We start from the raw sequence: 23,708 nt of genomic DNA, 5'->3' as shown, positions 1-23,708 counted from the left end.
TAGAGCTGCTGGTGATTGCCCGTGGTACCCGACGCATTGACCACCACCACAGGTCGAGGTTATCAAGACCAATCACAAGGGATGACGAGATGCGGACTAATTCTCTCATAGGTAAGCAATACCTCACTAACTGAAACTTGGTGCCATACTCATTAGGTATATGTCTGGTAGGAACAAATGACTGCGTTTGGGAGGTTTGATGAAGCAACTGCACAGAAACATAGACATATTGGTCCAACAACGCGGTAAATTGAGACAGTGCTGGCTCGAACATTCGGAAGATAACGCGTTAATTTGTTATCAATCAGCACGATAATACTGTCTGCTATTCCCCAGAAGAAACACATGGCTGTGTCAAGTCTGTGTAAACTTTCGGTTCTCTGCCGGTCGAGTCACACGTGCCGAGGCAAACCTTTCGTTGCGATTGCAGGAATAATGTGCAGTTCGCAAGGCAATCCAGGCTCGGCCCGCTGGGAGATGTTCGATTGGCTTGTTTCACAAATGCCCTGGTCGTGGTACTCATGTGTCTTGAAACATCGGCCACCAAGCTGACAGAGCTACTGTCGCCTCGGCATGGAAACGACATCCGATTCGCGTGCGTGAAAGTGCTGCGCCCTCCACAATTCTTATATAGCTCACGGCTTCCTGATTACCAGAACGATCACGCTACCACATCGGCTTGCCTACGTCTCCGCCCATTCTTCCAATTAGCAGCTGATCATACAAATTCAAGATGGCTGAATTAGCAGGCTTGGCATCTTCAATCGCCACTCTGGCCGCTGCTGGATTCCATGTTGCAAGGAAGATCTCCACAGTGGCAGACGACCTCGGAACAGCAAGCAGTCAAATCAAGTCGATTGCCCTGGACACCAAGGCCGTGGCCATCATCCTGAGAGACATCGAAGCCAAGCTGCTGATGGGCAAAGACTCCTCTCGCGAACTTAATGAAGATACCCGAGATGTGCTCACTGAGGTCCTGGAACTATGCAGATATGAGATCGAGGACCTGGATCAGAACCTGGCGCCGTTAAAGGATGATGATAAAAGAGGGGACACCGCAAACCTGAAGCAGAAGGCGAAATGGCTGTTTGACAAACCCAAAATTGCAGCAAGACAGGCATCTCTCAATTCACTCAAGTTGACGCTGAGCCTATTGTTGCATAATGTCCACTTGTTTGACGGGGAGCGGTCGCAGTGAGTAGCACCCGCACAAGGCCTGGCATGTCTTTCTGCTCACTGATTTCTAATGTTTACCCAGGGACCCATTCATTGCACATCGCCAACCACTGCCTGAAGAACCAAAGACGAATAATACAGTGGTATTCGTCCAGCCAGTAAATGGAGCTGAGCCGCCACCGGCATATCAAGTCGCAGACCTGTACCAAGACAAGACGACAGTCAATAGTCTGGTGACAACTCTGGCAGAAACAGAAGACCGAGTCGCGAGTCTTTCTCTGTCAGAAATAAATGATTCCAATTCGAGTCACAGTACGAGTCTTGCCACACAGGCACTTGTCCGCCCTCCTCCCAAGCTCATCGAGGTGCAAGAGAAAGTGAGGTGTCTGGCAACCAACAAAAAGGACAGGAGGGATGCTAGACGAGCAGAGAAAGCCATGAAAATCGAAGCTTGGAAAGAGAGGAAGCAAGCCAAGCGAATCGCAAGGGCAGCTTGGAGGGAGGAAAGACGTGCTGTCCGTGCTTGATCAAGCTCGTCATAAAGATGATTGAATAACGAGTACCGAGAGCACCGTGACCTTTAGCTAGACATGAATGTAGCAATGCAACTCCATGATGATATGACAGCTTTACACCGCGGAGTTATCGGGCCATTCTTGCCATTCTCCCTCAGGGGTTGGGACGGGCTCTTCCGTACTACGAGGTTCATTCTGTGATGGTGTCTAAGATTAATCATGACATGGGTTAAATGCACCTCTGCGAGATATGTCACTTGTTGACAGAGCTTGACGCAGTTTTGGGCAGTAATTTGAACTACATAGTAAATGGAGAAGTATTCACTTTCGGAGGCTCACAATATATCGGGCAAGGATAAGCAGGTGTGTACATGTGCCACGAGGTGGCTAAATCTAAGACGCAGTCGCCAAATTCTCCCAAGTCGCATCACTTGCAGCGAAAAGATCAAGGTCAAGAGGTGAATTATGTCAATTAAATGTACTGAACAAATTACTGATGTGATGTATAGAATCATGACAAATGGGAATCAAATTGTTTCCAGCTTGCAACCTTCCAAACTCCGGCCAACAGAAATCCAATCCACCATTGTCTAAATACCGAATGGCGTCCTCAGGTATCGCTAAAGAACCTCCGCTGGACGTCGAAAGTGATGAGAGTGCCTTCTGGGACGATGTCATGCGGGTAGTCTTCCGAATCAGGCGGCTCTATCTCAGTGGTGCTTGTCCAGAGGTTTATGCCGGCTGCCCTCATCAGCTCACCGGAATCGCGTATTAAATCCTTACTGGGAGTCAGCGGGATATGAGGGGGCCACACACCGTCACTCTCGACCGTGCAAGACCGCACGATAACAACAAAGACGTCGCTCAACGATGGGAACTGGCCACGTTGCTTCGCAGTAGCAAGAGCTATCAGCTGCGATGCAAGTCTGGGCCAGTCGTAGACAAACTTGATAGTCAGACGGCGAAGAGACTGTGGGAGCCTGTAGTCAAGATCAGGAAAGTAGGGGCCCGTAGGTGAGTTGACGCGGTCGTGGACCGTGGACAAGCGACCTAGGAGCCCTTGCTCAATAGTCAGTTCCTCCAATACCTTGAAGACAGCGAAGTGTGGAACGTCCGAGAATTTCTCCTCCTCGTAGCAGTCGATCGCTATAAAGTAGTTCTCCGGGTTAGGGGACTGCGTGATGGTGTTGCTGAGGTACGTCAGCCTCCGAAGGCAGTGATGAACGCTGTTGAACACGTTGGCGTTCGAGAAAGTAGGGTCGAACTCACCAATGGCGTCTCCTGTCCGCCGATGGTAATATAGCTCCTCTAGTTGGGGAAACTCTCTCAATACTTGTGTCAGGTGATGTAGGCGTCCAGGCTGCTCTGCAGCCAGCACAAGTCGTCGAAGGTTAGGGAACAATGGCGGGCCGTTGGCAGGAGTACGACGGTACGGACTCCACGAAAAAGCAGCCTCGTCATTCTGGAAGGCACGGAGGTTGGGAAAGCTGCGGAGTAAAGCTTCCATCTGAAACTTCGGGAACTCGTGTATGAATAGATGCGGGAAATCCCCTTTCCATCGTGGAATACCCATGGTAGTGACGGAGGACAGTGTAGCTCCGGGGGGGCTCTGCGAGTAGAAAACATCTTTAGCAATTTCGGGGTCCATCAGAAGTTTTTGGAGTCGAGGAGTCGACCCAAAGAGCAGCAATTTGACCATCCATTCATCAAATTCTCTACATCCCCATGAAGCTAATGGGGTTTGCGTTATCCAGAGCTGCCCTTCCAACCAGAAGACCATATCTACCGACGAGAGGCTTTCCCTGGTTCGATCAGGCTCACTCAGTAACCCAGGAACAAAGGACGGTATTGGAATCCCAAGGTTTAGGCTTGCAGCCATGAAGCGCTGTAGTCTCGGCTTAGTAACCCCAGCTTTGAACTGGAGTGTGAAGTCGCGAATAGAGAGGTATTGTAACTGGTCACCTAGCCGGCCGTGGGTTATCATCCGATCCAACAGCTCAGGGATGGCCCTGTTGTTGAAGCGCTGCGCCAAGGCGATGTCCTCATCTACGCCATCATGCCACACTTGACGGTCCTTGAAGTCCGGGTCGTAGGGCATGATAAATGAATGAAAGCGATGTTGATTTGCAACAGCGTGGAGATGCTTGCAAGTAGCCGCCAAGTTTCCTAAGGCGCGTTGTAGCTCCCGTGCATCTTCCGTGGCTGGAATCGCATCCTCTTCTATTGAGCAACTGGGGCATAGCTCAGCCGCAATTATGAGCGTTATCTCCAGTGGCAAACGCGGATTGTCGAGATATTGATTGTGGCGCGAGCCCGTAGACACCTTGTTACCCATCGTGAGTGGATAAGAACTGTTGACTTGGTATCAGATGGTGATGATTGTTTGATGTGTCTTGAAGAAGAAGATGGTGTACTTCGTTGCACATTCCGGTGAAGCATGAAATGCCGGCCGCTTCAAGGTTAAGTCCTCTATAGACCGGGCACGATTTATATCTCGTGAGGATCAGCGCTCGGGCCTCAGGTACAACTCACAAAAATGCCTTTGTTCAGACAATGGGACGGGCGAGAGGTCGAATATAATGGATTTGTGCTCAAAGCCAGCCGAGCTAGTCGACAAAGAGGTTGAGAATTGCGGATAAACTAGAATTGCACAAGGGCTCATTGATATGTGACATTACTTGGTGACCTTGGGAATAGGGATAATGTCCATGTTATCATACTAGCCGATAGCAATGCTCTACCCATCTAGGGCGAATGTCTTTTGAAGCAGCACTGGATTGTGTGTCAGGTGCAAATTGGTGAGTGAAACAGATGTAGGTTACCTTAGCATATCTGGCACTTGACGCCCGGGTCTCCGCTGACAGCTTGACATGTCCAAACGCGATGCTGGTTCTCTCTTCAACAAAGAACATAAGTTCACCTGGGGGAATTTATGGATTCAACGCTATTGAAACATCCATTCGCTGTCTGTACACGTTGCCTCAGGGTCTATTTCCCCTCCGTACGGCCAGTACGGAGACGACGGCGTGATACGCCGCCTACCTTCTTCCGCCGCAGCTAGCTCTGCCTCATCAATCTGCTCGCCTTCAGCACGTTTGGAGTGAAGGTCCAGGACCTGGAAAAGATACTCCATCTCAGGCCAGTTCCGCCCATCCATATACATGCGGTGTGTGCTCCTGGTAGGCGGCTCTTTCCTCTCGTGCCGGTCGCGGAATATGTTGAAGCGAGAAATGGCGTCATGCGGATGGTAGCGATAGCCGTTAAGACGAGACGCTTTGATGGGTAGAGGACATGGGGTGTCCGCTGACTGTCCTTGGAGCAGGTACTGTGCCAGTGCGTCGAATTGATCTGAGGTGGGGGGAAACAGCGTCAACGGGGCTTTCTTGTGACCTCCGTGTATATACATCTCTTTTCGCTGTCGAGGAAGGCAGAAGAGTATTGTTAGCCACGAGGACGTCAATTATTTCGAGGCCCAGAAAACAGGGGCGGACTCACCTCGGTACCGGTCGATCCTCTGTCGAACACGACAACACCCCCAAAGATCCTGGTTTCCGCCCAATATCCGACCACATCAGCAAGGCCACGAGGATATTGATCATGGAAACTATATGAGCCGTGGCAGAATACGGAAGGTCGCCGAAATGGGCGAATCAGTGGGTTCGAAAGGGGGTCGACCGGTACATCGCGCCATGCCTCGTAAACGCTGTGGTTGTGGATACCATCGTCAAGTTCAAATAAGCGGGCAGCGATCTCATGGCATGACCTGGCTAGTAACTCAATAAGGCTGAGTAGATAGCTCCTAGTCCCTGGGACAGCCTTTTGGAAGTCGCGAAGGTTCTGATAGGTGCTGAATGTCAGCGTATGTTACTCTTTGCAAATGAGATGTGCGAGATAGGCGGCGTTGCACACATCTAACGCTTATAGACTCCACGGATCTTACACATTCTCCCGTGAGGACACACATACCGCAGTGGGGAAAGACAAAATGTAAACGTCGAAGTCAGCGCGAAGCTTCCTGGCCTTCTCTCGAGTACCAACACATAGTTCATTGTGTCCCAATACATCCACGGGATGCCCCTCTTGCCAGACGTCAAACTCAAGCCAAGAACCCTCCGTTGGCAGGCCGTCAAGGATCTCTGAGAATGTGGTCTCGGCGATATCGGAAAGCAATATATTATCTAATGCGTTGCGGAACACAGCCATGCGCTCGGCATCCAGCAGAACGAGCCCGGAGGTCGCTGGTCTTCCAGGCATGCCTTGAGCAGGTGGTAAACGGGAGTAGTGGTCTCCCATAGTCATAGGTTCGCTCGATCCAAGAGAGCAAAATTTCACGTCGTGGACCAAACGATCGGTTTGGGCTTGTGGCTTGTGAAGAAACGAAATGACAGGGCTGCGGTGCTTGTTGGTACTCTATTCGGCCCCGCTCAACGGTCGTGCGTCTGCGCTCTGATCCACGTACATGTTGGTACCTGTTGGCACGTGGCTCAGTTTCAGGCTGTTATCGAATTACAAATTTCTGTCCCCACACACCAGGCAACAGCTGCGCCGCATGCACCATGGGTCGTACATTATGTGGTGGCGTGTGGCGCCAAGCGGAGTTTATTCAAGCTTAAGTAGGAGAAACACAGGCCTCGACTGTGGGATGACCATTCAAGATAACCTTGGATGAGTCTGTTACGACTGCACTGATGTTTCAAACCTTTTCGTACCTTCCGTGTAAACATCAGGGTATTGTGTTCTGTTCCCTATCATTCGGCTCCCAAAGCCGGCAGTCAATGAAATCCAGTATGAGATTGCTTTCCGGCCGTGAATCTATCAATCCTCCTCACTAGACGAACAAATTATCATGACCGTAGCAAGAGTCCACTTAAACTTTGCCAGACCCTCCAACAACCTTTTTCCCGTCCCTAGAGCTCAGGACAAAGATTAGGGTTATCGAGACAAGCTGTGCTACGGTGGTCGCAAGTATACTAATGAAGCCTCCGTGGAAGTTTGGAGCTTTTGAAGCAGGGAACTGGACAATTTGTGTGCCGGCAGCAATGGCCTGGCCGATGGCGTTCATGCTTGCTGTAACGACGGCACGCTCCTCAGCATCGTTTGCCATAATGACTGTGGCCCATCCCATCGTCAGGGGAGAGATTGCTATAGATATTATTAGCTCTAGTATTCCTCGTGCAAAACGGTCGAACACAAGTGTGAAAGGATGGCCGGGCCAACGAGCAATGAGCTACTCACCTCCAACGAAACCAGTCAACATAAAGCCAGCTAGGCGACCTGCCTCACCAACATTCCATGCGACCAAGAGAGATACACCGATTAACAGCGGTATTGTCACCACATATGATGGTAGCCAGAAGCGACCCGTCTTGTCAGCGATTAGACCAGCTGAAAAGGCGACAACGACACTTATGGCGGTTGCGACTGTTGGCAAGGTGTTGATCTGAACGATTGAGTAAATGTTGTTCTTTGCTTTGAGGTACAGCGAGAAGGGTGTACCTGATGGAGCAAAGTTCTGATCCATTATTGTCCACTGAAAAACAAAGAGGTACCAATGCCACCGTGTCAAGACGCGACGGAATATGTCCCAGGAGAGGCGGAGCTGTGGCGGGGTGGTGATGCCTTCGAGGCGCTTCTGGGCCAGATCGTGCTCAGTTTCCGTGAGGAAGAGCGGCTTCTTCCGTGATGGGACATCCGGAAAGACGAAAAAGCCACTTTCGCGTACTATGGTTGGCTAGCTTCACCAAGTGAAATTTCTGATTCTAGGGAAGCTTACATGGGCGCAATAGGTATCGTGATAATTGCATCTACAATGAACAGCCATCTTGTGAATTGTCAGCTCCATGGGTATCATGATACAAATCCAGCAAGGTCATTCACTCACCGCCAGCCAGCCAAGCCATGAGTCCCGTTTAGGTTGGTATATGCAGCAGCCTGGAGGTATCCCGCGAACATTATCCCAAGAGGACTCGCAATGAAGAAAAGTGCGACTCTTCGGCCGATCTCTCCGGGTTTGTACCACGATCCGATGATATAGATTGTTCCGGTGAACGAGCAGCATTCGAACACGCCTGTGAAGAACCGCATCGCATAGATAGTTTCGACATTTCTTGCCCAGGCGAGACCAAATGTTGACAGACCCCATCCGACTTCCAAAGCTGGAAGTACAACGTTTGCCGGGTAATGGGTCATGAAATAGCATGCCGGAATCATGAATGTGCAATATGACGCCCAGAAGGTTGCCGTTATATAGTTGAGGTCATCGCCTTTTAATCCGATGTCTTCTCTCATCCCACTGCGCAGAACTGAATTAGCAATGACCAGAAGGGTTGCAAAATTCAACGTAAGAGACGCACCTAACATAGGCGTTGGTGATGGATTGTTGATCCAGGTATTTTGTGAAGAATGAGAGGCACCCGAAGATCAAGATGCTTAGATCCAGTTTCAGGATGAGCTGCTTCTCTTCCTCGGCTTGGTCAGGCGGATGCCAGTGAAGGTATGTCATGAATTTGATCCAGGCATTTCCGGTATGCGTCTTCGATGTTGGGAAGGCATTGTCAGTTGTATGTGAGGGACTGGGTGACGCCCCCGAAATCACAACTTCTTTCTCGGGCATCTTGGAAAAGCACCTTGGCGATGGGCGATTGGTTTAGCCCAGGTTCGTAGTCAGTAGACACCCTTGATCTTTGAATTTTAACTGATATCGAATAGAATGACAATTTTAAAGCCGACCCTCATCGTAAATGTACCATGTCCAGACCTACGTTACATTTGAGCAATGACGCCACGAACTACCGCCGTAATTCTGTACTGCAGTATTTCACAACTGTGGGGCTCCATGACACCATCATGTATATGCCTCTGGTAGCCTGAGTACAAACCCCAATGAGCTAAAATGTTATCTTGACTATCCGGTCTCGGAGAATTATCTCTGGGTACGTTGTGTGACTGGCACCTGCATCTATCCCGCGGAGGCATGATGGGTTTCTATTGTTACCTTGGCTTTGGCAGCGTGCATGCATGCAGGCAGCGAGTCGCTAAATGAGGCCCGCAATTAGGACTAGAGGCTTAATTCACGAGCATCAAGACAACCATATGCTGGGATTGGTCATATTTAGAATGCTGATTCGCAATAGTCGGCTAAAGCCAGTCATAGCTCGGAATTTAGCGTGTGCTGCCGCTTATGTCACAGTAGTTTTTCTACTTCAGCTCAGATGTGGCTTGCGTTGGCGTCCAGTCGGATCAAAGCCATCTAAGCTTTCAGCTGTTCGCAGGTCGAGTTCAGCTCTCAGAGTTGATACATAACGAATCTGCTCCAGGTGGACCGGCGACGATCATACAATTCCATGCCATTTCCTTCTTTTCATTTCGAGCCAGACCTCCACCAACTTCGTACGGCAATTCATCTCTTATTACGAATTGACAGGCTCCTGGGAGCTCCGGGTCATGGATGAGGACGAGTTAGCCCTTGTATCTTCCCTTTACGGCAAAGGCACCACAGTGTGCTGGCTGTTTACAATCCTCGCTTGTCTGATCCTATGGACATGTGACAAGCGAAAGCGGAGATCTGACACTCTGGACGCCGATTTCATTGGAATCCTAGCCCTCCCGTCCGTTGCTGCAGGACACACGATATACCAAATCCGATGCCTCAAGAGCCTGACTTTCTCAGATATCAAGCCCGTCAAAATCAAACAAATTTCCAGAGCGATAGAGGCCTCTTTGACTGTAACCGAAACGTTCATGATATTGAGCGTGGTTCTCTTCCTCGTGGCCTTCCCTGCACGCTGCTACAAGCGTGCTGTTCTGATCGCTCTGACTGGCCTGTTTTGTCTGGCCACAGAATATGTGGTCTACAGCCAGTTGACGAGGTCACCAAGCCAGCATCTTAGCACCATTAGAGCAAGCTTCACAAGATCATTTGTTTCGGATAGCGCAATCATCACCGCAGTGATTCTCGCTCTGATACTGGCCTGCATCGCCATCGCGTTCTGCTTGGCCCTATATGTGTTTTACAGCACGCCGCTCCAACCTCTGGAGGCAAATCCTGAAGAAACAGCAACATTTGCAAGAACGATGTTGGAGATCGAAGCATTGCATACCCCAGAGGCAATCTTTCGAGAGATAAGACGGAACCGGACGCGCCATGCCTCCAGAGAGGACCGCTTCGTGTACCTGAGCTTTTGGATCGCCCTCATTCCCCTGGTTGCCAGTGTGGGGACGACAAACATGTCCATTTTCATCGGAGTGCAAAGCCTGGGGGCCAAAACCCCCGAGTCTTCTGACTGGTGGTCTGGGTTGGGACACGCCATTCAGCGATTCCTGGCTGCGTTCTTCCCCAAGACTGCAGCCGGGCTCGGCGACTTGGACCAGGCGGTGGCCCTGGCCACTGGTTGCGTAATCCTGGCACTGTCTTTATGGAGTGTTGGAAGGAAGTGGTATGTGGAATGGAAACTCGAACGTGAAGCAAGGCTACGAGAACAGCGCGCGGAGGACATTAGGTTGACAGAGCTCCGGCGACGGCTTGCCGTTCTTGTGCAGGAGGCTCAATGACTTAGAACGAGGAGACCACTGCAGGATACTCTGCAGCCGAATCGAGGAAAGTCGACCGCTGAAAGCCGCCATTGGGTAGAGTCTAGGCTTTGCCACGTCGAAGCCTTCATGATCTACACACCATTGGCGATCCAATAGCCAGCTCTTCGGAGCAGTCCAGGCCCCGAATTGGAGGATCGGATCAAAATTGTATCTTGGTTTCACGATCGCAGCCACCTTGATCTTCTTTGCTATTCACTACCGTCTCAAGTGGGAAGCTAGCAAAAAGGCAAAGAATGTGTTTAACAATGAGATGCTTAATGAGACGGCCAATGAGTCGGACAACAACAATGAGAAGCAATGAATTGGACGGAGAGAAGGGCTTTCAGGTTTTGCAAGACCAGAAGCTGTAAAATAAATGCCAATATTGACACAGAAAACATTCAACAGTCGGCTTGATATATCGGTGATACATGCTTAAATCTAGGCTAGAGAAGTCATTATTGAAGCAATGATGATTAGTGCAAGTGATGTTCAATCCACATCCGTCGACGGGGACGTAAAAGCAAAACCGTGCCATTTACCAACATCGCCCCATCCATTGCCCCAGCAACGTTTCCCATTCAAGACAATGCTTTTAAAGTCTATTTCTTTTCCCGAACTTCATGATCATCCACATCCGTTGCAACCTTTTCATACCCCGACTTGTACGCTGTTATCGGGGGACCCCGTGGCGCGGAGCCCGCGAGCTCAGACATTGGTCTTGAGGCTTCCGTGCCGTCGATCTCAGAGACGGGGTTCAGGTATGGTCGCGGCTGCTGGTACATCCAGGTATGGGTCCCATCGGAGCTCACTGAAGGATGCTCGCTTGGTGTATGTGTGTGTCCGGAGAGCCAGGATGGGGCAGCAGAGGCTGGCCGCTGGTAGGGAGCATGGCCAGGCGAACCGGCGATTCCGAGGGAATTATGCTCTGCGTACTGGTTCGGGTTGTATGGCGAGCCCGGGAACACTGGGTGTGAGAGACTACCCATAGAATCTAAGGGGATGTTAGTGAAGACAACTAGAAGGGCGACGGCCATCAGCTCACCTTGGTAAGGACTAGGCATGTAGACACCTGGCGTTCCGTCTGCATTTGGCTGGGCTTTGGCTGCCAGCTCGTCCCTCCTCCTCTTCTCTCGTCTTTTGTACATGAAGAACAGGATGCCGACCACAATAAGCACGGCCACTACGCTCCCAATTGCAACGCCGACGATGTCTCCAGTTGACAAGCCCCCGGAGTCATTGTCACTCGATGATGAGGCATAGGATGTTGAAGTCGACGTCAGGAAAGGTGCAGCATTGGTGGGTTCGTCGTCCAACCGGGCAGCGAGGAGATCTTGGGCCGGGCATCCGTCATTTTCGCATGGGTTCGAGGCACAGCATCCCATAAAAGGTGGACTGATACCCTTGCAGGTGTACCAGGTGCTCTCGTCGTGAGGTGCCACGCAGTTCTCCTGCGGGATGTCGCGGTAGCCGTCCTTGTTGAAACTGGAATAGCGGAGGGCGGATTGAGGACAATGACCAGTGCCGTCCGCGCACGGGTTCTCGGTGCAGCAGCCGATGAACCGGTACTCCGCGTCCTTGCAGATGTAGAACTTCCCGCCGTCGGGGCAGGACAGGCCGAGGTCTGCAATGGGGTTGCCTTCGGACATGACGGCCTAACCAGTTCGACAAGCTAGTTAGACGGGGCAGGTAAATTGGGGCCCAGGGACCGCGTGAACAGGAAAGAAAACGTCGTGCAGCGTGAAGAGAATGAACGGCCAGGAATTTCACGCGGGCACGTTGAGCGGGGACTGGGTTGTGACAATGTCATTGAGCCTTAAGTTCGACTGTGCTGTGCGTGTTGGTGGTGGTCATGCACGTTGGCTGCAGCCGGGCTCAGCTCCCGCCAGTTGTCCAATGGGACCACTTTCAAATCCAGCAGGTCCGTAGCGAGATACGAGAATCTGACCCAAGATCTTGGCTTTGCTCATTGAGGCTGTCCGGTCAGAAAGAAAGCTGACCAGTGTGGCTAGGTGGCTGCCCAGACCAGACCTCACATGCACACGTTGAGGCTGAAGGTGGAGACGGGCCGTATGTCTACTCGTCAAGTCTGAAGCCAAGACGACGGACGGCGGACGTTCCACGACAGGATCGGCGAGGTGGCTTGCGATCTCTGAGACATGCGGTAACGGCTGATTCTATGGAACTTGCCTACAGATCTGAGCTTACATTTGCGTTGTCTTGTTGATGGGAGGACATGGCATCTGGACCAGCACAGTCAGAAATGCTAGGAGAAATTGAGAAGACCCACCCACGTTGCCAATGCCATCGATGCTCAAGTGCTGAGTGAGAGTCAGAACCACCGGAGCAAAGCCACCACCAATGCATACTGGCTCTTGAAAGTCCACCGTCCGAATTCCTGCTGCCTGATTGTCGGCCGCCTCTCTCCGATGGCTGAACCACAACAGCCCACTAAGGAACCAAACACAAACCTATCACTTTTTTTTCAGCCCTGGTCGCAAGCATTTTGCAAAAGCCCCCACGCGAATCCACCTGTGTGCCCATTTACTACGGCAATGGCATAGTCTAGATTCTCGTCGATGAGGCCGCTGTTTATCTTTCACCGACGCGGAAAACACACAACACGGATCGTGTGAGATTTCAAGGTAATGAATTTATCAAATCATGGAAACTACGCCCGAAACCCATGGTCATGATCACCATCTTTCACATTACCATGACGATGGCGGCCCAGCTCATATATGCGCAGAGTTTCGTGCGCTTATTGGTGACGGTGAGCACATCATTTGATATCCTGCCCTGTACAGTCTCCCTACAACCTGTCCATTGGCTACTAGTACTGGCATCATACATGTATTGACAATTGAAGACGTGACTGATTATCCGAATGGTGGTAAAGTCAAGGTAGGAAATAAAACGAGGGGTGTTAATTATTTGCACCTAAAGGAGGCAATACCCAAGCGTCCTCCAGTAAAGACAGGATGAATCTCGGAGACGAAAGTCCTGGTGACAAACCTCCACACTACTCCTCAATAGGTTCTGCAAACCTAACAACCGGCGCGTCCCAGTTCTCCGGCTTGACAATACAAGCCAACGTCCTGAGAATCGTCTCCTCGAACCCACCGACCTCCCCCTCCGGATCATCCCACTTTGTCTCATCGACCAGCCCAGCAATAACACACAGCTCCCGGTCGCCCACGTCGAACCCGGACTGCAGCGGCGTGACCCCGGTGCCAAAGAACGAGATCCCCCGCAGCTTGAGCGCGCGGAGGCCGTCGGCGCCGGTGAAGCGCCCCACGTCGGGGACGTGGTTCAGGGCGATCTTGGGGTCGAAGGGGCGCGCCCCGCGCACGAACGCGGCGTCCTCGGGCGGGAGGTGCTGGATGATGGCCCCGTGCGAGTTGAAGACGTGCGTGTGCGGGGCGACCTCGGCGTCCTCGGCCTGCGCGCGGCGGAAGACGTCCAGGAGGGTGGTGGCGCCGCCGCCGCCGCCGCCGAGCCTGAGGCGCTCCCAGGCCAGCACGGGGGTCGGGCCGCCGACGAGTAAGGGGTTCGGCAGGTGGGACTGCGTCCAGGCGCCCTGGAAGGGCCAGTGGCGGGCCGCGTCGACGCGCAGGAAGCGGGCCGTCTTCTTGCCTGTCATCTGCATCACTGCTAGGCCGTAGGCGACCTTGAGGGCCACCGAGGGAGGGATGCCGTGTGTGTCTTGCAGGGAAAGGATACCTGGCGTCCTTCGTGACCGCTGCAGAAGGATGCCGCCGCGGCAGATGTCTGTACTGCTGCTGCTTACGTCCGAGCCGCCAAAGATGCTCATGATCTTGGTCGGGTCGAATGAAGGCCATGCCGTGACGGCCTCTTTGGCGACGCCGTGGAAACGGGAGGCTATGAGTTCCCTGGAATACTTAGCTGACGTGCTATAGTCTAGATTCTCATACATTTCGCAGAAGAGCTTGTATGGGATGAATCGTGGAGAAATATGGCGAGGCAGTGCATCACCAGCCTTCTTTGCCCGGATTAGGTTGACCTGGGTTTCCAGCTCGGAGATCAAGACCGAGTTGGTCATGCCGTCGCAGACAGAGTGAGCTTGGGAGATGATGATGACATGAACCGGACCCTCTCCTGCATCCTCACCGGAGATCGGCGATATACCGAAACGGCACAGCATCTCCGGTGGGTGAGGGACGAGCTTGGATGGTTCATGCAGACCATAGTCCACTGCTGAGTCAACAGAGCCAAACTCCGGCTCTCTTGTAATGACGTTGCTGAGCACACGGTCGCTTGGTCGTAGCTCGAGGTAAACAAGCCCGTTATCCACCTTGACCCCAGTGCTCACCAGCATAGGCTGCACCTTCAGAATGTTTATAAGCGCCTCTCGTATCTCCGAGAACTCAAGGCCGCGCACCTCGAATGCAAAGCGCAGGTTGAAGGTTCGCGTCGGCGGGAGCAGTACGGTTGCACACCACAACGGTAAGGCGCCAAAGCACTCCTGGACATCGTGTTCCCAGGTGAGGCCGAGATGTTCCAGAACCGGCTTCGCCAGTTCCTGGATCTCTTTGAACTTGGATTCTTTTCCCCTGCAGACGAGCACGTCTGCTAGGGTTGGTGGCCCTGTGTCCTGCTGAACATCGAGGTCCGTCTTGCCCGCGACGTATGTCTCGACGCTGGCCCCGGACACAAGGATGGCCTGGGTTCTGATAGTTGGAGCATCACGGACATCAGCGACAGTCAAGCGCTTGGAGGTCAGCCTTTCGATCTCGAAGCAGTATCTCATGGCTGTAAGGCTGTCCGTGAAGTGCTCAAGGCGAAAGTCTTCGTCGAACTGGGACGAATCAATGTGGAGGAGGTCTGCCCAAACAGACTTGACAAATTCGATCCAATAATCCTTGCCTTGATCTTTTGTGGTGGATCTGGCGTTGCCATTGGCGAGAGCGTCCGGTTGTTTAGTCTTGTTCAAGTGTTCCACGACCAATTCCTTTAGGACAGGTTTGCGAACCTTCCCACCCGGGCCGAGAGGGTAATCAGAGAGTCCAAGCTCTTCCAGTGTGAGGATGTGTACAAAGACAAATTCCGGTCCAATATGCTTGGAAACGTCAAGTTGTAGCTGTAGCTTGGAGAAGTGTTCTGACTTTGAAGTGTCGACGACAGCAACACAAGCCTCGCCGGTGATGAGGTCAGGAATACCGATTACTTGAGCCTTGCGTAGGTTGTCAGCAATGAGACCTGTGTGTTGTACGTGCTGAGACATACCTTGGTCCGGCAGACGCTTTGCAGTGTGTACTCCAGCTGCTGTGGAAAGATGTTCTCTCCACCCCTCTTGATCATGTCCTTGTACCGACCTACCATGAAGATCGAGCCGCCAGTGGCCATGCGGCCCTGATCGCCAGTCTTGAACCACGAGAACCCATCCTCCTTGTAGAAGCTTTCGGGAGATAGCCCACCCAGATATTGCCTGATGACTGTGTTGCCGCCGAAGTGGAGCTCCCCGACACATTCGTTACCATAGCCCCGTGGTAAGGTGGTGCCCGTACTCGAGTCTACCACCTTCACGCGCCCGCCATTGTAGGCTCGGCCCACGCCAAAAGATCTGATGACCCTGTATCGGATATATTGCCTTCAGCATCATTGTGGTCCGTGACAAGTGCGTCACCCTTGACACATGCTGTTGTGTACATCCCTTCTGTACTTCCCCAGAACGGGAATATCTCGAGGTGCGAAGATTGTTCATAACGCCACGAGGCAAGATAGAGTGGATCTTCTCGAGTGTAGACCGCTCGTATGACAGTCGGAATATGCACCAGAACGTGATCAAAGAGCCAAACTTTGACAGAGGCCGCTTCGCTCGACCATTAGGACTTTTGATCTGGTTCAGATACCACTCTAGGAAATGGTAAATAGTGTTGAAATCGAGCCGTCTGTGGCACGCCTTCCAATCTCTATCCTGCATGACTTCCCGACAGAACCTGCAATAAGTCGTTAGCGTTGAGATTCATTGTTGAGACAAAGGTGGGTATCATTACATCTGCCAGAAGTCTTCACATGTCTGCAGGAGCCTTAATGTCCCCTTCGAGTAGCGAGTCCGCTTGTAACTGGCCTCATTGAATGTCCTCATGCTCTGACGGTACCTCTCGGCAGGCTTGCGGTTTCCCCCACCATACAGTCGATCCTCGTCTGAACTAGTATATGCCTCATTGCTGTTGGGATTGATTGCCTGACTTTTGTTGACCTCGAACTCCGCCATGCACTCTTCAACTTCAAGGATGGCTTCATCATCCTGGGGCGCAATGTTGGTTGTGTTTAGATGGGTCCCAAAGCCTAGGAGATGCCCAGAATGCCCGGCAACAGGGGCGTCTTCTGAGTCATCGTCGTCATCCTCAGTTTCGACGTCCGGGGAAGAGTCCTGGTACTCGTCTCCAGTGGACTCCAATTCTGACTCCGAACATGATGATGAGCTACTTTCGTCGGCCTCGATGGTTCTAGGCATCTTGACAAGGTACGTAATGAGACTGCAAAGAGGAAGTTGGCACTACAAGGAAGGCCATAGACAAATCTGTCAAGTCAGTGGACAGCGTGAAGGTGAGCAAATGCAGACACACTGCACGAGGTCGGTTGACTTTAGTCAAACCGAACGTCGCTATATTTGAACTAGCGTGCAGCCATCACGCATGTGCGCTGTCTTCTGAACAGTTGCAGATGAAGCAAACTGCATTACACCCACTTGGCATCTCCGGCTAACTGACAGCCCTTGCCCCGATATGCACCAAATGCACCTTTTCCAGCCCTTTCCTGATACAGTGTGAAGCGATACATTTTGACGCGAGATGGCCATACATTATGTGCGTCTGTCGCTGCGATGAACATGTACAGGCAGGGATCGCTGGGTACTTCCCCCGAGCCCCTGTCTGTGCCCTCAAATTGTCTAGCAACACATGCGTGTGACTCGCTGTTTCGGGATGCGCTCTAACGTCACGCAGCTCGCACCGCTGCAAGCCTGAGAAAGGAGGTGCTTGGCCCGAGGACCTTGCAGCCAACTGTGTCGACCGGCTTCCAAGGAATCGGGTTTTGGCTGCTCACAATGGACTGCAAGTTTAATTGACGTTATTGAATCTGACATGTTTGACTCATCTAGGTCATCGTGACTGACACAATCCAGCAGTGGAATGGCCGCTTAATCTGAGCATGCTCGTCCGGGCGGACAAGACGGTCTGACATTGCTTCAATACAGCATATCGACGTCCGCAAGGCACTGTGTGATCTCCTGTTCGCAGGCCGCTTGGAACAGAACCTCCTTATCATCAGCCGAGATTTGCCGCCGGCGTCTCCGCCGCCGCCGCGATTTCTGTTGCAACCTTTCCCACCATATGTCGCAATGCTCTGCCGCTTCAAAATCGAATAATACAGCTCGGAAGGGCCCCTCTGGATGTGAAGACTCCACGCGTAAATTACGTAGTGCTGCGTCGCCATGAACCAATCTGAGGCTGTGGATATACTCGAAGGCAGCCCTGACCGAAGCACGCAGTGCCATTCTGGCCCGCTGCTTCTGCTCCTTCTGAGAGGGCGATAATGATAAATTGTTTGCCGACCAACCTACGCTGGAACAGAGCGCGTCTTGTGGTTGCTTGCCTGGTATCCAGCCGAGCAACAGGCAACAAGTGAGGTCATGGCCTAGGTGGTCTGAGTACACGTCGGGATCAGGCCACGGCTCAGGCAGATCAAGTAAGCCAAGACATGGGGCTACAGCGCCGCTTTGCTGGGCTGGAACCAGATATTTGCGATAGATTCGCTCTTCGGTGCGGAGCGCCACCCTGTTGCTGCTAGCCTTGGCTACGAGAACATAGCCGAGTGACGCAAGTCGAATCTTGAAGATGGTTGCTGTAGACCCGGACCATCCCACCCACAAGGCATGGCAAGACGGGCCCTCAGCGAGTTGGCGGCGGAGGAGCTCGCGGAAGACCGAAGTGGGAGGGTGTTGGACAGGGTGGCTGGAGCGGTTTGGGCAGTCCAGATCAAGGGACCCACCACAAACAACTCCAAATATACAGCGGAAAGTACAGTACGGCGCCCGCCTGAACACCTCGGGATCATTTGGGTCGTTCAGCTTGACAATGGATGTCGGAGGCGGAGGCAACAACAACCCAGGAGAATGGGGAAACGCAGGAGGGGTCGGCAGGGAGCCTGCGGCTGAGGCCTCTAGACGGTCGGCAGTGGTCTTGAGGCGCTTACTCGGTTTTCCCCTGTCCCCGTCCGGGTCCCATCCACCGTCCCCGGCCTCAGGAGCCCAAAATGAACCATTTCCGTCGTCATGCTTTCTCTTGGAAGGCTTATCGGTGTTGCTGTAGCCGGCTTGCAAGCAGTTCGGGGCCAGATGGTCATCATTGGAGCCTGATGTGTTCGATGCTGTCGATTGTCGGAAGGATTTGTCGCCGGTTGACTCGCGGCCGACATTGTGGATCAATGAAGTACCCTCTGTGGTCTCGGTCATCGCTCTCCTGATCACCGGCCATCGACTGCCCTCCTTCGTCGCACGCAGGGCGGTATCTGCGGGTATGGCACCTCCACGGACTAGAGAAATCAGCGCCAGAAGCAAGATGCGCACAAGAGGGAGCATTCGCATGGGCGGCAGAGCATCAGCCGGTTGAGGCCGGCGGGCCGTGTAGTATTCCACAATTGTGGGAGATTCCAGGTCGATGCGTAAGAAGATGTAACAGTCCGATGTGCTGATATAGCCATATCGTAGCCTCTCCCTGATCATGAAATCATACAGCTGTGTGATAACGCCGGCCGTCGCAGAGAGGGGGTCTGAGTCATCATCTTCGTCCTGGCCGGTGCGCTCGATGCCCCGGCTCCCGCCGGCGTCATTGTCGCTGGCATCGCCAGCTGCTTCATCGTCTGGCTTCTCCCAGATATCTTGCCTGACATCAAAGGCACGGTCATTGTTTGCCAATCCTGCACTTTGTAATGTTCGCCATGGAAGTTTGTGTGGTGCTTTGAGCTCGTACGCGAATAGTATCCGCCTTGTATCTGTGTCCCCCTTAAAGTTGCAGAGACCATCGGTCGGCCCAGCGCGAAACTGTTGCTCGGCTGCTTCTCGGGACATGTGTAGATGTAATACCTCTCCCCGCTCTTGCTCCTGATGTCCAGATTGCTGCTCGGTACCATGTCGATCGGGAGTTGCATCGCTGTCGAGCTTTCTTTTGGACCCCGCGATCTGAGGGATAACACTGTCCGGACCATCATCAGCTAGGTTATGAGAACGGCGCTCGGGAGGAGGGGGACCGTTACTCATTCAGCTGGTTCCTGTGCGTGGAGAAGAAGAAATGTCCCATCTCGAGCGGCCGTGTGCCAAGGGCTGTACCGATGGCACGAGAAAGAGATGAGTTGATCTCGGCATCCCTGCCGATGAGGCGCAGGATGCGAGAGACGGGTTTGTGAACAAGGTCGGTGTCGCATAGGTGGACGGCCGCCTCGCAGTCGATGAGGGCGAGCTCGCTGCCAGTCTCGAGGATATGATCTTGGGAAGGAAACGTCGCCGACCCTCCGGACAGGGCCTGGACGGCTGCGTTCCAGAGGATGGCCCGTTCTCCATCGAAGCTGCTCCAGGGCCTGATGATCTCGGGTGCTAGCCGGTGCTCGGGCCTGGCTACAGCTCCCTTCGTCGTGGTGTGTGGTCGATAGTCATACTGGATGTGCTGCGACACCTCGCCATAGCTCATGACATACTCCTCGAGGGTCTGGGGCCGAAAAGCGCGTGGCAGGGCGCCCGCCATCATTTCATCGCGGCAGGTAGTTGCAAAGTCGTGATGACGGCAATTGACCCGCGATGTGGAGTGCACCTGATTATGGGTCATGGCCAGTGCGTGCGGGGACGCCGGTACATGACATGCGGGCGAGAGGACATCAGAGCTGCGCCACAAGCGGGCCGGTCCATCAGGGTGGAGAAGTCACGCAAACTTTCCTAATCAGGCATCTCTGCCGCGCGTAATACATATAAAAAACTTAAAAATATTTATAAAATAACTTTTTTAATAATTTAAGAATAAAAATAAAAAATTTTAATTCTTTATTATTATTTATAAAACAATAATAAGCTATTTAATAAAATTTAAATTTTAATAATTATATTATTATTATAAAGATTTTATTAATACTTTTATTTTAAAATAATTTTAAATTTTTATAATTATTATTAACTTTACAATTTAATATTAAAAAAGTTAAAATTTACTTTTAAAAATAATATTAATTTTAATTAATATAGTTTATTAATAAATAATAATTATTAATAAATAATTTTTTTAGCAAGGTTTATAAAGTTTTATTAACCTTAATACCTATTTAAATGCAAAGAATTTAATAAAAGTTAGCATTAATTAATATTAATTATATTAAACTTTTTATTTTTAATTAAGTTTATTAATTTTAAAGTATTAATATAAATATAATATTAATTTAAATTAATTAACTTTTTATAAGAAATATATATTTAATATTAAATAATATTACTTATATTATTAAAATTATAATTTATTATAAATTATAAAAATATATATATTAATATTAATTAATAATAATAAAGTTAAAAAGCTTATAATTTATTTAAAGTTTAATTAATTAAAAGTTTTTATATTTTTTTAATAATTTTTTATATTATAATTAATCTTATTATAATTATTATATTATTATTAAAATAATTTATTATAAATTAATTTCTTAATATTATTACTTATTTTATTAATTAATTATTTTCCCTTTTATTTTTTTTAAATAAAAGCTTAAGATTTCTTAATTATAAGTACTTTTTTAAGCTATACTTAGGTTTTTTTAACTTTTAAATATTTAATAAGTATTAAATTAATATTTTTAAAAATATAAATTTAATTTTTTAAAATAATAAGTTTATATATTATTATTTATATATTATTTATTATTTAATTAATAATCTTTATAATTAATATAAAAAAGATTTTTTTTATAAATAAAAGTTTTATTTTTAATAACATTTAATTATAAAATAATTTATTAAATATTTAATAATATTTAAAATTTATATATTTAAGAAAAAATAAAAATAAATTATATTAAAGTTTATAAATAAATATTAAGCTTAAAATTAATAAAATTAAAATTTTAAAAATAAATTTTAATTTCTTTAAATATAAATTTAATATTTTATATAAAAAAACTTTATCATAAGTTATTTTAAATATAAAAGAAAACTTAAACTTAATAATATAATTAATTAAGGTTTAAATAAAAGATTAATTTTATTATTATATATATATTTTAAAAATAAATATAATATAATATTTAATAATTAATATAAACAAAATAAATATAATAATATATTAATAATAATAAACTTATTATTATTATAATATTAATTAAAATTAATTAATATATAATTTTATAATTATTTTTATAATTAATAATTAATTATTAATCTTTTTTTAAATTTAATATATTTATTAAAATATTAAATTTATTTTAAATTAATTTTATTATTTATTTATTTAATAAAAGTAAGTTTAATAATTTAATTATTAAAAAGACTTAACTTTATTATTTAATTAATAAAATAATAAATACTTTAAATAATTAAAAATAATAAATTTTATAAATTATTTATATTAATATATTTAAGAATAATTATTTATATTTAATTATTAAGTTTAATTTATTTAATCTTTTTATATTTATTAATATATAAATTAATTATTAATATAATTATTATATTTATTATAAATATAAAAAAATTAAAGTTATAAATATTATTTTTAATAATTTAATACTTAATTATTATATTATAAAGCAACTTAAATTAGTTTTTAATAATCTTTAAATCTTTATAAAAAGCTTTTTAATAATTTTAAGGTTAAGTTATATATTTATAAAGTATTAAGCTTAATATTAACTTAATTATTTTTTTTTAATAAAAAGTTTATAAAGAAATTTCTTAAATATTTTATTTAATAATATATTAATAAATATTTAATTTATAATTTAATTAAGTTTATATATATTAATATATAATTTTATATAAAAATATTATTAATTTATTTTATAATATAATATATAATTTAAAATATATTAAAAATAATAATAATTTAAATTATAAATATAAGTTTTATATTATTTATTTTAAAGTTTTAAATTATTTAAATAATAAAAAAACTTTATTATCTTTAAAAAAAAGATATATTAATAATTATTAATTTTTAATATATTAAATATTTAAGTAAGTAAATTAAAGTAAGATTAATATAAAAAATTAAAATATAATTAATATTAAAATAAAACCCCTTTATTAAAAGTTAATTACTTTAAATTTTAATATATTTATATTAATATATTTAAATTCATTAAATTAAATAAAAATAGGAAATTAAATATAAATAATATTAATTAATATTAAATTTAATTAATTTCTTTATATTAAATAAGTATTATAAGTAATAAAAATTAATAAATATTATAAAAATCCGTTATTTATTAATATTTATAATTTATTAATAAATTATATTATAAAATTATTATTAATATTTTTAATTTTAATAATAAGCTTATTTTATAACTTATTAATTTATTTATTATTTATTAAATTAAATTATTATGGGCTGGCCCCAAAGAGGCTGCAAGCTGGCTAGCGCCTTTTTCCATAAGCTGTAAAGCAGCAACCTTTTAACCATTAAGCTAAAAGATACATAATAATCCAAGCTCCCTTGGATTATCTAGTTACATTATATAAGGCTTAGGCTTTTAGCCCAAGCCCATTATATAGCCCCTTCCTTTAGCTTATATAATAATATAATTACCCCTAAGGCTTACCCACAACATTGCCTTTTAAGCCAAGGATCTTTTTTACAAAAAGGGTGCCCACATTTATTTACGGCAAATATAACTCAAACCCTTAACCCTAAAGCTTAGATTATTTATTATGGGCTAGCCCCAAAGGGGCTACAAGCTGGCTAGCGCCTTCTTCCATAAGCTGCAAAGCAACAACCTTTTAACCATTAAGCCAAAAGGTACGTAATAATCCAAGCTCCCTTGAATTATCTAGCCACACTATATAAGGCTTGGGCTTTTAGCCCAAGCCCATTATATAAATATTACTTTAAGTTAATATTTATTAAATTTATAAAAATAATATATATAAGTATAATATGCTTATATAATTATATTAAATATATAATATTAATTATTTAAATTTAAAGGTATAAGGTTTAAAGTAATTTTATTAATAATAATTATTAATTAATATTAATTAATTATTAATTAATAATTATATATAATAATTTATAAGCTACCTTAATTATTTTATAATTAAATAAATATAAGTTATAACTTAATTATAACTTATACTTAATTCTTATAGCTAAATTAATTATATATATAATAATTAATTATTATTATTTATTATTATATAATTCTTTTAAATATTCTTTTAAATTA

The 23,708-nt window shown here is 46.6% G+C and overlaps 8 protein-coding genes across 8 annotated transcripts; 2 read left to right on the top strand and 6 right to left on the bottom strand.

Moving 5' to 3' along the window:
* Positions 1-733: 733 nt before the first annotated feature.
* On the top strand, positions 734-1,198 carry INS49_015805 (uncharacterized protein; the record flags this gene model as incomplete). The annotated part of the gene is made up of 1 exon (XM_043176483.1): positions 734-1,198. One exon carries the CDS (start codon positions 734-736, stop codon positions 1,196-1,198), a length of 465 nt encoding a protein of 154 aa, XP_043019938.1.
* A 1,103-nt stretch (positions 1,199-2,301) lies between these two features.
* On the bottom strand, positions 2,302-3,789 carry INS49_015804 (uncharacterized protein; the record flags this gene model as incomplete). The annotated part of the gene is made up of 3 exons (XM_043176482.1): positions 2,302-2,972; positions 3,129-3,300; positions 3,598-3,789. The coding sequence occupies 3 exons, from the start codon at positions 3,787-3,789 to the stop codon at positions 2,302-2,304; spliced, it is 1,035 nt and encodes a 344-aa protein (XP_043019937.1).
* Positions 3,790-4,635: 846 nt separating this feature from the next.
* On the bottom strand, positions 4,636-5,984 carry INS49_015803 (uncharacterized protein; the record flags this gene model as incomplete). The annotated part of the gene is made up of 3 exons (XM_043176481.1): positions 4,636-5,106; positions 5,187-5,528; positions 5,658-5,984. 3 exons carry the CDS (start codon positions 5,982-5,984, stop codon positions 4,636-4,638), a joined length of 1,140 nt encoding a protein of 379 aa, XP_043019936.1.
* Positions 5,985-6,558: 574 nt separating this feature from the next.
* INS49_015802 (uncharacterized protein) lies at positions 6,559-8,304 on the bottom strand (the record flags this gene model as incomplete). The annotated part of the gene is made up of 5 exons (XM_043176480.1): positions 6,559-6,833; positions 6,927-7,402; positions 7,465-7,512; positions 7,573-7,983; positions 8,045-8,304. The coding sequence occupies 5 exons, from the start codon at positions 8,302-8,304 to the stop codon at positions 6,559-6,561; spliced, it is 1,470 nt and encodes a 489-aa protein (XP_043019935.1).
* Positions 8,305-9,134: 830 nt separating this feature from the next.
* On the top strand, positions 9,135-10,241 carry INS49_015801 (uncharacterized protein; the record flags this gene model as incomplete). Its single annotated transcript, XM_043176479.1, has 1 exon — positions 9,135-10,241. The coding sequence occupies one exon, from the start codon at positions 9,135-9,137 to the stop codon at positions 10,239-10,241; it is 1,107 nt and encodes a 368-aa protein (XP_043019934.1).
* Positions 10,242-10,864: 623 nt separating this feature from the next.
* INS49_015800 (uncharacterized protein) lies at positions 10,865-11,911 on the bottom strand (the record flags this gene model as incomplete). Its single annotated transcript, XM_043176478.1, has 2 exons — positions 10,865-11,256; positions 11,308-11,911. 2 exons carry the CDS (start codon positions 11,909-11,911, stop codon positions 10,865-10,867), a joined length of 996 nt encoding a protein of 331 aa, XP_043019933.1.
* Positions 11,912-13,284: 1,373 nt separating this feature from the next.
* On the bottom strand, positions 13,285-16,743 carry INS49_015799 (uncharacterized protein; the record flags this gene model as incomplete). Its single annotated transcript, XM_043176477.1, has 4 exons — positions 13,285-15,456; positions 15,510-15,855; positions 16,058-16,222; positions 16,280-16,743. 4 exons carry the CDS (start codon positions 16,741-16,743, stop codon positions 13,285-13,287), a joined length of 3,147 nt encoding a protein of 1,048 aa, XP_043019932.1.
* A 732-nt stretch (positions 16,744-17,475) lies between these two features.
* INS49_015798 (uncharacterized protein) lies at positions 17,476-20,029 on the bottom strand (the record flags this gene model as incomplete). Its single annotated transcript, XM_043176476.1, has 2 exons — positions 17,476-19,480; positions 19,542-20,029. 2 exons carry the CDS (start codon positions 20,027-20,029, stop codon positions 17,476-17,478), a joined length of 2,493 nt encoding a protein of 830 aa, XP_043019931.1.
* Between the last annotated feature and the right edge of the window lie 3,679 nt (positions 20,030-23,708).

Source organism: Diaporthe citri (assembly GCF_014595645.1).
Source record: "Diaporthe citri strain NFHF-8-4 chromosome Unknown scaffold_9, whole genome shotgun sequence".
Classification (NCBI taxonomy): Eukaryota; Fungi; Ascomycota; class Sordariomycetes; order Diaporthales; family Diaporthaceae; genus Diaporthe; species Diaporthe citri.
Note: the sequence above shows the minus strand (reverse complement) of the source record. Positions and strands in the feature narration are given on the sequence as shown.